The sequence below is a fragment of the Clarias gariepinus genome, chromosome 9 (assembly GCF_024256425.1).
Source record: "Clarias gariepinus isolate MV-2021 ecotype Netherlands chromosome 9, CGAR_prim_01v2, whole genome shotgun sequence".
Lineage (NCBI taxonomy): Eukaryota > Metazoa > Chordata > Actinopteri > Siluriformes > Clariidae > Clarias > Clarias gariepinus.
Window position 1 is genome coordinate 7724032 of NC_071108.1, and position 14124 is coordinate 7738155.

Sequence of the window (14124 nt, forward strand, 5' to 3'; positions counted from 1 at the left end):
TAAACAAGATAATCCCACTTGTTTGCCATTGGGCTACCGGAAAATCCCTGCGCTTGGTCGTCTGCCATGTCAGGTACTGTAAGATGGCTCTTCCTGTGAAAGTTGTTGTTTTAGACTTAAACACAACTCTGGAAACAGACCTTGCACGTCAGCGAAACGGAATGGCAAGGGAGGTGCAATAATATATTAAGCGCTAACTTTTTAAAAACAGTTAAGGGGCAATGAGGAAATTAACATCTGGATAAATATTTCTTTAAATAATATATCCTAAATATCATCTTCTTTCATAAACCACCCAGATGAACCCTATCGTTGGATGGCGTTGTTCTTCAGTTGTCATTAGCTTACGACATACAGTAGGGATAATGCTGTTTTGGAGATGTTGTCAATGGCATTGCAAATGCAAACTCAAAAAGAAATTAATAAATACATTTTTTACAGAATTTAGTCATTTATTTATAGAGTTTATGCTGTTTCACATCTGTTTGCACAACATCCGACCGCACTACAACCGTGCTCCCTTAGGTCTATAACAGAGTTCATAAATCCTGGCTGAAAAACTGGACAATCACAATAGCTTCGTTTGTGTTTCTTTTGCACAAAAATGCATCTCTTGAGTGTTTTAGTGTTTTTTCTTTTTTTAAATATTACAGTAAAGTTCATCATGTCTCCCAAAGGCAGCAAAACCAGTGCTAGTGACAGCAATTGTCTAGTTTTTTGTTTTTTTTTTTACTTTAAGGAGTTATATTACGGCTCTCAACAGCACCACACTCTCTAGTGGACCAGGGGTAAGCATTCTGTGCGCTTATCAATGAGACCAGGCTTTAGGTCCCACTCAGAGCATTATCTTAGTTGCAGCAGGAACAAAAACACTACAGCAATATAAACTTGTACAAGGAGTCAAAAATTATCCGCACTCTGGTTATATTAAGCCTTCTATAAGTAGCCACTGTCTTATCAGCGCTTTCCGTTAAGGCTACTGTCTCCCTGGTCACTTCCGTGCAGGTGTTAACGTAGTACATCAGTTTATCTTTTGTCTCTGCAGTGAGAGAAAAAATAGACATCCCATACGGTATGTGATTCGCACGAAGGAAGACAGTATGCAGTGATTTGTTTTTTTGTGGTCTGAGGGTAGACCTGGTGCGGAAACAACTCACGGAAGTGCATAAAGAGATATCTGGATACTTGCAAACGAATAACTTAGTTTCGATACGCTAAGGAAGAGGAAAGTTTCTTAAAGAGAATTATTACCGCTCGTTATAGAGAGATCCTAAACTGAATCCTAAGTTTGGATTAAACGCATGAGGACTGTTATCCAAGGGTGTTGTGATCTTGCAAAACGATGAATGTCCTCACACTTCTGCCCACACTGTTGACACTCTGCAAAAGCTTTGGTTTGAGGTGTTAAAGCATCCTCTCTATAGGTCTGATCTCACTCCATCAGACTTTCACCTGTCCGGTCTCCTGAAAGCAGCCCTACTCTATGAGGATAAAGATTTACTTCTGATGTAGAAGTGAAGACAGCAGTGCATTTATGGCTCGCAGCTCAGCCTAAAACATTTTTTAAAAAGGGAATACGAACGCTTGTTGACAGATGGACTAAATGTGTATTTAAAGGCAGGAAAATTATGTTGAAAAATTATGTATTTCTCTTTCCTAAAAGAAATTTCAAATGTAAAAAATTTGGGATGAATGTACAAATCTACAAACTTAGATTTGTACAGATTTACAAGATATAAAAAGCAGAAAATAAACAAATGCCATATTTTTACCCTTTTATACTGCACATTCTGCATATCCTCTGTACTTTAAACATTTTCTATATTTCTATTTTAATATGAATAAAACATGAAGTATGATGTGTGTGTCTGCAGCAGTTTAATTGTCCATGTGTAAGTTAGCACACAAAGGGAGGGCACTGATGGCTCAGTGGTAAGTGTTTCGCCTGCCATGAGGAAGGCCCGGGTTCGATTCCCAGCCAGTGCCCAAACCCAGCCACTGGATGCAGTGCCGGTCCCGAGCCCGGATAAAATGGGAGGGTTGCGTCAGGAAGGGGCATCTGGCGTAAAACCTGTGTCAAGTTGTTGTTCGAACCGGATATTCTGCTGTGCTGGGAGCAGAGTGCGGATCATTTCTGACTCACCATTGTAATTCATTTCGGAAATAAAAATAAATTATATTAGTAATGAATTGTTTTGTAATCATGTCCATATTTGTGACATTGTAGTGACATCATTCGTCCAATGGTTTCCCGACATCATGTGGTTAACATCGGTCCAACGTGATTGTATTAAAGGAATATAAACTCTAACAGTGTCCCAACATTCACAACACTGCCAAATTTAAGTTGCCATAACATTTGATGATCAAAAACTCCTCTTCTAAAAAAGCACTTAACAGCACGGCTGCAAGTTTGAAACTAACCAAGTGTCAAGCAGTCACACATACTAATTAAAACATGCTGCAGCATACATTAAACTCTTAAATCCTTTTCAACACTACCACTGGATGCTCCATGGTTTAGCAGCACGTTATAGCAAATATATCGCTGGCATTTGTGTTTGTACTCAACAATAGTGTAAATCATCTTGTAAGACTGGTGTTGGGATTAGTGTTTCTGGCTTTTGTGTTGTGATCATTTTGTAGATCATGTGTTGCATCATGTGTGTATCTTCAAAAGTTGGCAGCTTATCAGGTGTATATAAACCCCAAATTAATTTTAATCTATATAAATATAAGTAGGTTTTTGTCTGTATGTTGGTCAAAACTCAAACTTTCAATCATAGCTTTACCTTTCTTTCCTTTAACGTCATGAAACCAGTCTCAGAAAAATTTCTGTATTTATGTTGGTCTGTCTGTCTGTCCAATCGAGTTTCCCTCGAGGTGGGCGTGGCTATACGGTTAACTTAGCAGAGCCAATCAAATTAGTGCCTTTCCCTTAAGGTGGGCGTGGCTATACGGGTCACTTAACAGAGAAAATCAAATTAGCGCTTTTCCGTCGAGGTTGGCGTGGCTATGCAGGTCACTCAACAGAGCCAATAAAATTAGTGCCTTTCCCCCGAGGTGGGCGTGGCTATACGATTATATATTGTATATACTGTATCTGGGTACACCTTTCAGAAGTTTAACAGAGTGAGTGTGTGGGTTACCTGGAGGAGTCTGGCCTGCTCAGACTGCAGCATGCTGATCTCCTGACTGATGCTGCTCTGGCCCTGCCTCAGAGCGCTGTACTCCGCCTTCAGCTGGCTCCCGTGGGCTGACAGCTTGGCAATTTCCTCAGCCAACTGGACGAGCAATGCTCGCTCCTGTCCCTTCACGGACTTCAGGTCAGTATCGTGGTGGCTGAGCGAGTGCAGCAGTGACGTCTGTAACCCTTCCAGTCGGAGGAAGTTGCTGTTGTAGTCGGGGCAGTTGGGGTCGATAAAGATGTTAATGCGGGAGCCGTCGCCTCTCTCTACAGTCACCAGGGCGTTGCCTTCGTCTTGATTAGTAGTGATGAGGGGTGGAGCATCGGGGCCTGAGGGTGCCTGGGAGTGGTTCATTAAGAGGATGGTGCCTGTTACAGTAACAGCTAGGAGCACAGCGACGAAGAGGAGAATTGTGCAAAGGAGATAACTACAGCTCGTCCTCTGAAAAAGAGCGAAAACAAAAAGAGTCTTAGACGAAGAAGAAACGATTTAAAATGACAGCATTTAGAGTTGAATGCTAGAGCTGCCACACCAAAGACCCTGTTTATCTGTTTGGAAGATGTCATGATCATGCACAGCTTTACAGTTGACACTTTAGTAATTCACTTGACACTCCTCGCTAACGGCACATGTTAGGGAAATTAGTACAAGCACTGTATCATGTGGGTGTTTATTACTCTGATGTTGTTAAACTGCCAGCACACACTACACACAACACATACACATGTACACATTACCGATGTGGATATTTCCATTCACATATATTTATACGTTTTAATATAAACTACATACAGTATGAACTCTCTACTGAATCCTGGGGAAGTGTATGATAATTATTTTCTCTTCTGTCCCCATGGTGAAAATCGTTACACTTTAGGGGTCGAGGCTGAATTCCTTTTACCCCGCTTCGTGCTGACTGTTTACAGTCCACCCATGGAGAGACGCTAACCACAACAAGCCTGCAGGAGTCGTTCCCTCGTTCCCCCATTTCTCCACTGCATCTTCCGCAGGCCCTGTCATATTGTTTCTTTTTTTTGAAGGATAATAAATATGCAGAGAAGACACCAATCTAGAGTCATCGTTAGGCTGCAGAAGAGAGCGGTCTCTGCAGAATAAAGCGATAATGCCTGATGTCTGCTGGGATTAGGAAACCTTGCCTCTGGCCAGTTGCGCAACTAACGAGAGCGTCACATTTCGGCTTAAAAACAAGAAAGGATTGAAGAAAGGTGTGGGGAACGAACGTGTGCTATGACACAGGCTTTCTCTCCAACAAGTACACGAGTCGTGAGGAACGTTTGTAGAGAATCAACAGAAGTGCTTAAAAAAGGAATTTCATCTTTTTAAGATAGGACAAGATAAGATAAGCCTGAATTTCTGACATTATCAAGGGCTTTCAAACCACAGGGGTGGATAAATCATGAATATATAAGCTACCCTGCCAGGCAAGGAAATGCTCCAGCATCCTGGTTGGACTTGATAAAAAGCAGTAGCTAATGTGAAGTTAAAAAAGCAAGAAAATGCAAAGCTAGTTTGCTAATCAGTCCATAATATTTGAAAGCTTTACTGCTGTTTTTTTTTTTTTTTTTAGTGTAGTTTAACTATGATCCGGCTGTCAAGCAACCTAAACAAGACAAGCTAGTCCTCAGTAGAACTCTAACTCAGGCAATGTCCACACTTAGCTGGGTAAACAGATACATTTTTATCTGCGGTTTTGGCCTTTCGTTTTTCGGTCGTGTGAGCTTTTGGGAAACTCCTTCCGAAGTGAAGATTTTCCAAAACTTTTCAGTGGTGTTGTGTGCACACGGATACATGGAGATTTTGGCTTGTTTATGAGGATATTTTGTGCAATAGTGGACCAGTGACTGTGTTAACGCTGCTTACTGGACTTTTTACATGCGTGTACTCACACATTACGTTAATGAACAAAGGTGCCTAAATGTACTACGAAGCTCACTGCTGCTCGTACCGTAGAAAACTCTGAAGACACACAGACCCCGCAGGCAGCGACGGCGGTTTTGGATGAGACCAGTCTGACTTTTACAAAGCGCAACGGGTGATAATGTTTTGTCTAGACTTCTGACTGGCCCTCTTCATGATTAGGGACGCTCATTTAATGGCGCACTTTGCGTTTTCATGTGGACAAAGATATTTTTTAAATATTGTGTGGACAGAATTATATATTTTTTTTTAAAACAGTCGAAAATTTTCAGTTTTTTAAAATACCTGGCTACATGTGGACATGGCCTAAAACTAAGGCTGCTTTCACACTAGGCATGTTTGATCCATATTGTGCTCAGGAATAATCACTCCTTCTTTCTCCTTTAATAAGCTTTAACATCAATTAATAATGTTACCATACCCTAGTACACTTGTGTATTTACTTTTTTTATTGCTCTCCGATACAGCAGGGGACAGTATTTACCTACTTGCTTCGAGAGCTGACGATAAACACAAAGGCTGTGTTCCATTTGAAGTGTACTCCCTACTTCCTGCTCTGGGTGAAGGCAATGTCGGTTAAGTGAAATTTTCTCGACAAAACTTCACCATTTGGAACACCCTACGAAGTCACCAGCGCAAACGTCACTTCCTCCATGCGTTACCATGGTAACATAAACACCTCAGATAACTGTTGCTGCTGCTGTAAAAATTTCATACTATGGACATTAAATATTGAATAATTATTGAAACAAAAACTGATTCCATTAAAAAAAAAAAACAATTAAAACGTGAATAACATATAATAATAATAATAATTATTATTATTATTATTAATAATAATAATTGTTGAAAGATGTACTAAGATTTAATGAATAAATTAAAATGTACTTTTTTGTGTCCTTTTAATATGAAGTCATCCTTGATAATAATAATAATAATAATAATAATAATAATAATAATAATAAATTTATAAATTTTTCTTCAAGCTCAATTTTTTTTCACGCTCAAGTGAGACGCAATGACTGATAGGAATTTTTTCATTGCCCTTTCTGGTGAAGTGAAAACCTGTTGTTCACTCGTTCCCTACACCGTTCGCAGTTCCCTGTGCATTGAACATTTTTGCTCCCTGCTATTTGGAATCACACTTAACATGGCTGAACACCCTGTGTAGTGTACTTCGCAGGGTACTTCAGGCCGATTGGAATGCACCTTAAGACACTAGAGTACACCCACCCTCACTCCATGCCTAACATTATTGATATTAAAAAAAAAAAAAAAAAAAAAAAATCAAGAGCTGTCCTCTCACGTGTCTTTCAACTTTATAAGCTATAACCGTACAGTTTAGAGGATGAGATTTCAGAGGAGACAGACTGGTAGACTTTCGTATTTATTTCGAGCCATGTCAGTAAGAATCTGAGACCTTTTCATGCACAGACTCGAGCACACAACACTGATCCATGTCCAGGCATGAAACAGAGTATTTATATTATGAAGACGGGGTCAAGTGTACCAGAATCGGTGCTTCGGCCCGTAGTGTGAAAGCACCCAAAAACTGTTTTATAACGCTCACCAGTTCTGCAGATCTCCTAAAAATATCTGCATAAAAGGAAGCTTTGTACAAGGTATCATTTTATATTATGATCAGAAAAATTCTCTATGTTTATGGATCATCACATTAATAAAATCTCAAAACATCTCACCCTTATGCAGCATGAGAAAGACATACAGTATATAGCTTCAATCTGTGCAACCACAACAAACGTATCCCTTTACATTACCACATTATTTCGGTCCTTGAAGTCCACGGTGGGAGGGCTTTAACAGAGGAACTCTGACTCACTGACGAGGTATGCTATGTTACAATGCACAGCATGTGTATAAAGCATCAGTCTTGTCTTCCTCTGTGAAAGTGAAGACCTTTCAAAGAGTGCCTCTAGGGGACCAGTGGAGAGCACAGAGAGCTTTTAACTTGAAATTTTACTAGCAAAGCGCCACCCGGAATACCAATCAGCAGGCCAGTGATTGCAAGCGTATACACACCCACACCTCCTCCACCGCCGCCGTGCCGTGCTCGTCTGACCCAGGACTATGGCGGCTCGAGATCATGAGGCCATGCTCAACCAGGCATGGACAATATTTTGAGAAGAGCTTTTATGTGTCATCAGTGAAGCGGTGCTGGTAAGGCAAAGGACATGAGGGTAGAGCCAAGGGTGTCTAAAATACAAGCATAGCAGCATTCTCCTCTTCAGCTCATCTTTCAGTGGCACTGTACCCAAGGCACAGTGACACCAATAGCGCTGAGGTCAGAGCCAGAGAATAATATACAAAGCGGGAAATGCAGTCAATGATTACTTGGGTTCAAAAGAGTCAGCCAAAGACAACTTCAGTCAGCCTTGCCGCGCTATTTATTTAAGCCTTTTAAGCTTAAATAAAGGACAAGAGCTCTGGAGACAGAGGGAAAAAAAAGGCTTATTTATTGAGGAGATGGATGGACAGATAAAGAGGTGCACCATTCTTTCAGGTGATCAATTCTATAGCCATTTGCCTCTTTTTAATGATCCAATCGATATGGTGTAATAAAAATGAGTGCTCTTGACATTCTACCCAAACCTTCATTCGCTCCGTGAATGAAGACATAGCAGATTTTGCTGCCCATTACAGAGGCCAGGATTCACAGGGTCAATCGATTGGTGTGTGTTTTCAACCTCCCAAATAGCCAGTGCTATTGCTCTAATGTTGAATGGTCTAAATAGTCTCTTAGCAGTAATGCTTCATTAAACAAGCTTGTCTTATGGGCCAGTAGTCCTGAGCGTGCTTTCAAACTATGGGTGGGACATACTGGAGCAAAAATCATATCTTTGTATTTTTAGGCTGAAATTTTAAAATGCAATTTATATATATATATATATATATATATATATATATATATTATTTTTACGAGGTTGTGATGTATCGGTGAGACGAACACTTTTGTTTCATTGTTTTGTGAATTGCTGACAATAATTCTCCTAAATTTAAATATAACTATGGTTATTTAGAGTGTATATTCTAAGAAATTGACATCATCACAACACATCAAAATAACCTAGGATCATGCAGTATTTGCAGAGCTTTAATAACTCAAATAAAACAAAATGCAAATCATTTGTAAAAAAAAAAAAAAATGTGTTAATGATTTTGCTAAATATCATTAATAAGTCAGTATTCGGTGGCATATTAACCCCGATTTGCAATTACCGCTTTCATGAGTTTTGGCATGCACTCCACCAGTTTTTCTTCATTGCTGTTGGGTAACTTTATACCACTCTTTGCTTTGCTTGATGGTTTGTGACCATTCGTCTTCCTCTTGAAGACATTCCAGAAGTTTTCCGAAGTAAATTGCAGTGGTCTCTTCTTTTTATTTTTTTCTCCAGAGCTGTATGTATATATAAAATACTATATATATATATTGCCAAAAGCATTCCCTTGGCTGCCTTTACATGCATATAAACTTCAGTAACTTTCAATTCCTAATCCATTAAATAGGGTTTAATATTATGTTGGCCCTCCTTTTGCAGGTACTGGATATCAGATTCAACTCCTCTGAGACGGCTTTCCACAAGGTTTAGGAAGAACATTTGTGAGGTCAGACAATGATGTTGGACGAGTAGGCCTGGGGCTCGCAGTCTCCGCTCTAATTCATCCCAAATGTGTTCTATCGGGTTAAGGTGCAGGCCAGTCAAGTTCTTCCACACCAATCTCACTCATCCATGTCTTTATGTGCACTGGTGCGCAGTCATGCTGGAACTGGTGAAAAGATGTTTTTTTTATATATATACAGTACTGTGCAAAAGTCTGAGGCACATGCAAAAAACTGCTGTAGATCAAGAATGTCTAGAAGAAAAATATTTCTACAGTACATTTAAAAAATACTATAAAACACCGTAAATAGTAATTAATTAAAAAAAAGGAAATAATGGGTGGGACGACACTTTGCCTAAAATATAGTCTTAGATACAATTTGTTTAGTTTTATAAGTAAATTAGCTACTGAGTTTTACTGAACATCCTGCAGAAACAGCTCCAGTCCTCTTGTGGACATTGTTATTCCTGCTTTTTTTTATTCATGCAAAATCCAGAAGATCGCATTTTGTTTATTATTCTGAAAAGCGGTAATTTACATAATATGCTGCTTTTCTTTTCTGGCATACAAATACTTCCTTGCAAGATTCAGAAGGTCAGAAATGTTTTCTTTTTTTATACCGTACAGTACTAGTTAAAAGTTTGGATATAAGATTGAATTTATTTTCAAAATTCTAGAATAGTACTGGATTTTTTTTAAAACGATGAAATAACACGTGTCATTAGGAAATTAAGTAACAACCAAAATAGTCATGTGTAATTCTAAGACACATTTTAAAGGCACCAGACACACGGAGGTCAGCTGTTCTACTGTAGAACAGTTCTTGCAAGAACAGTGTTGTGTCAAGTGCTTTTGCAAAACCCCTCAAGCACCATAATGAAACTGGCTCTCATGAAGACCTTCCTTTACAGATCATAAGTAGCAGATACATCTCAATATCAACTGTTTAAAGGAGTTTATTGTATATTTTGGATGCCTTCAGCATTGTTCTACAATGTAGAAAGAAATCAAAATTATGAAAGACTATTAAATTAGGAAGTGTGTCCAAACTTTTCACTACTAGTGTACATCTTTAGTGTATATTTTCTGAGTTCAGTTGTAAGTCACTTCCACATGTGAGAGGTCACAAACACTTGTTTTCAAACAGACTGTGATTAAAATAAAATGCAAAGACATAGTTGAGTCCCCTTTTGGAAACATTGTGCAACAATATGAAAAATAACTCGAAAATAACTAGCAGTTAATAGGCGTTTACTAATTCTGTTGTATTTTAGTATGGGAAAGCAATACAGAGGCATATTTTCAACGCTTGCTAGACATTATTATTAGTCATAAGAGAGCACCTTAACGCAGACATAAAGGAAGTCTCTGCATCTCGTGCATACAGTATGAATACACAAAAAAACGTAGGGATGAACTGTAGCATTTCGGACGCACTGTGTAGTGAGACGTGGCCTCGAAATGTATTTTTACTCCTCTGTGGCTCTACGGGGTGAATGAAGCATGAAATGTGCTTTCTTTATGTTCTTCTTCATACTTTCATTGAGACTTTTTGACAACGCTAGTGATTTCGCACTAGCACGGAAGCATATTTCATATTTCAAGCCAAGGCTGTGCAGAAAGGTTGTGGGAGAAACCCAACATCAAATGATATCAATATAAACAGGAGCGTCTCATCCTGCAGCATATCTTGCTTTAAAATACTGTATATCGCCAAAAGCATTCGCTTGCCTGCCCTTCACTTGCATATATATAACTTGACTAACATCCAATTCTTAATCCATAGGGTTTATAGCTTTATACATAGCTTTATACTCTTCTGGCAAGGATTTCCACAAGGATTAGGACCTTTCCTTCTGCACTTGTGCGCAGTCATGTTGGAGAAGGGAGGGGTCGTCCCCAAAACTGTTCCCACAAAATAGGGAGCATGAAATTGTCTAAAATGTCTTGGTATGCTAAAGCATTAGAAGTTCCTTTTCCTGGAAGAAAGGGGTCGAGCCCAACTCCTGAAGAACAACCGCACACCAGAAGACCTTTGGGATGAATTTGAGATGAGACTGCGAGCCCCAGGCCTTCTCGTCCATCATCAGTGCATCTGGTATAGCCGCAAAGGGCAGGGCCAACATCATAATAAACCCTATGGATTAAGAATTGGATGTTACTCAAGTTCAAAAGCATGCTAAGGCAAATACTTTTGGCAATATAGTGTACGTATATCGATATTTATTTTAAAAAAAACTGTTGTACTGTTGCAAATATTACTGACAATATGATGAACGTAAGATCCAGTGGCCTTTTTAGTCTACTACTACAAATAAAGATGACCCACCAGGTCACGTAGGTTTTTTTTTTTTTATTACTGTTTTATCGATTACTGTATAACCTATAAGTTATGCTGGCACTCTAATAACTGGTGGCTAACAACTCTAGTCTTCTGACTTTTCACTAATTAAAATTAACACAGCAGAGGAGCCAGTTCGAAGCATCCACCAAAGCACTGCCAAGTTACTGACCCATGAAATATCACCCGCACCTACAAATTTGGTGTGTGTGAAAACTGTTGCAATGTGAAACCAACCGAACCAAATGAAAAGATGTCAGAATGTCACAGAGAGAGAGAAAAAAAACTCTTAGCAAAAACTCAGTGTAAAAATGAACCATGGTTCATTAGGAACGACAATGCACTTGTTATGAGTAGCAAAGTATGAAACGTGACCTTTCATGAGGACCATGTCTAGAAGTCTAACTCTATATAGGTTTCAATACGTTGCATCACTCACACACACTGCAATCTCGTAAGTTACATCTTCCAAAGAGAAACTGATAATCCACTGCAATATGTCCGACATGTTTCATTTTTATACAGATAAAGGCTCCAGCTGATCTTTGTGTGATGGCTGGAGCAGCGCTGAATCCCTGGGCTTCTCATATAACTGAAAGGGAGCCAGAAATAAAATCAAAACACCGATCCACCTGCCAGCTACACAAGCTGCAGACCTCACTGTGGCTTCCTCATTATATTACAGGCCAGACAGGGAGCTCGGTTTCGCCTACGACTCGTTCAACAGGATACGCGCGGATAAAACCTTTAGGATTAGATATCCGTGAATCTCGGCTCAGGAAGCAAAGCATTGATGGAATTTTTTTTTGCCCACATATGTTCTTGAATCTGGTTAATGGGTTGAATCTTGTGGACAAGGCAGATGGATGTTTCAGAGATCAAGTGGTCCAATATCTGGATTGATGCACAAACCAAAAAGACTTTAGCGGTCCAGAGTCTCCAAAAGACTAATGGCTTTGTATTGAGCTATTTTAGCCGTAAAAGTGGTTGCCTCGTCAATGTTCATTTAACATTTTATAATTAATACAAGATCAGCGTTTTATAACAGTCATCTCCAGATCTAAAATAATTTGAGAGTTGGCTCAGTAATTGAGGATTTGGACTACTGGTAGGAAGTTGATTGGAATGTGAGTTGAAATTTCAGCACTGCCAAAGCCGCCATAATTGGGTCCTTGAGCTAGACCTTCAGCTATCAACCAAATGGGCAAAAATGTAAGAATATATATGCGGTTTGACATAAAATATCCAAATACAGATTTATTAATTGTGAAGGGCGGATCATTTTTATACTAGTATGTGACATAAAATTATGTGCAAGGTTTTCTGTTTGGAAATATCATTACAGAGTTGACTGCATTCTGAATAATTCAAGAAGTCAGAATAATAGAATGATGTAACACTGCCTGGCCGAAAAAAAGAAAAAAAAAGGCACACACTCAAGGATTTCTTTAGACTTCCTTGAAGTTTGATTATGGTCACTCATATGAAAATGAGTCTTATGCTTTTAGAACAACTATCTTACATTTTGAGTCCTGGAATATGACTGTGCCATTAAGGAAAAAAATGACTTGATAGAATAACCTGCTCATTCAGGACATTCAGGTTGTCAGCTGACTTCATTCTATTGCCACAGGATGTTCCTGAGATGTGTTGTAGGTGTAAAAGAAGAGTTCAAGGTGGAGGTGGGTCTGCATCAAGGATCGTCTATGAGCCCCTTCTTGTTTACTATGGTGATGGACAGGATGACAGATGAGGTTAGACAGGAGTCTCCATGGACAATGATGTTTGCAGATGACATTGTGCTTTGTAGCGAAGCGAGAGCAGGGAACAGGTGAAGGAAAATCTAGAGAGATGGAGGTAATTTCTGAAAAGCAGAGGAATGAAGCAAAACAGAATACATGTGTGTGAATAAGAGGAACCTAAGTGCAGGACTTTAAGTACAGTACTTAGGGTCAACAGTCCAGGGCAACGGAGAGTGTGGAAAGGAGGTGAAGAGGTGTGTAAAGGCAGGTTGGAATGGGTGAAGAAAAGTGTCAGGTGTGTTACGTGACAAAAGAGTATCAGTGACAGTGAAAGGAAAGGTGTTCAACACAGTGGTGAGACCAGCGATGCTCTATGGCTTAGAGACAGTGGCACTGAAGAAAAGACAGGAGGCAGAGTTGGAGGTAGCAGAGATGAAGATGTTGAGGTTCTCTTTGGGAGTGACAAGGATGGATAGGATTAAGAATGAGTTCATTAGAGGGACAACCCATGTTAGATGTTTTGGAGATAAAGTCAGAGAGGCCAGATTAAGGTGGTTTGGGCATGTTCAGAGGAGAGATTGTGAGCATATTGGTAAAAGGATGCTGAGGTTGGAACTGCCAGGCAGGAGGTCTAAAAGAAGACCAAAGAGGAGACTTATGGATACAGTCAGAGAGGACATAAGGTTAGTGAGGGTGAGAGAAGAGGATGCAGAGAATAGGGTTAGATGAAGGCAGATGATTCGCTGTGGCGACCCCTGAAAGGGATTAGCCGAAAGACAAAGAAGAAGGTCTTGAATACTTAATGGGCCCTGTTTAGTCCCAAACCTGTTCACATTGTGGGTGTGAAAATTCTCTTACTTTCACTATTAAACATAGTTTTGATTTCTATTGTCTATTTTTTACAATGCAACATTAAAAAAGCATCTAAATTACGTTAAATCATCATTTTATTTTTAACCACATTGCTACAAAGCTAACATTATGGAGGTTTACAGTTCAGCATTATCCTTCCAAATTTCAAGGATTCTTAACCTAATACCAGTCATTTCAAACCTTCTTTGTTTGCAACCATGTCATGTTATCCCTGGTGTAGCAATTTACCCAGTTTAAGAGTGTAAGAGCACAGGAATTAAAAGCTCTGTGAAAAGCTCTGCAAATGTATGACCTCTTCTGCCCTGATAACACATACAGTACTGCACTGTTCACTGATTTGAGACCAGTAAGTGCCAACAGGATTTGGCAAGCAGAATGGCACTGCGCTTAGAAATGTTAAGAAAAAAAAATCTCTCTCTAT

At 39.4% G+C, this 14124-nt stretch overlaps 1 protein-coding gene across 2 annotated transcripts in view; it reads right to left on the minus strand.

Annotated features, from left to right (window-relative positions):
- LOC128530787 (fibrinogen C domain-containing protein 1-like) overlaps positions 1 to 14124 on the minus strand; it is a 136077-nt gene that overhangs the window by 85152 nt on the left and 36801 nt on the right. For both annotated transcript variants that reach the window (XM_053504914.1, XM_053504913.1), the window contains one exon: positions 3150 to 3629. In XM_053504914.1, coding sequence (XP_053360889.1) covers positions 3150 to 3629 — 480 coding nt within the window. The remainder of the gene's footprint in view (positions 1 to 3149; positions 3630 to 14124) is intronic.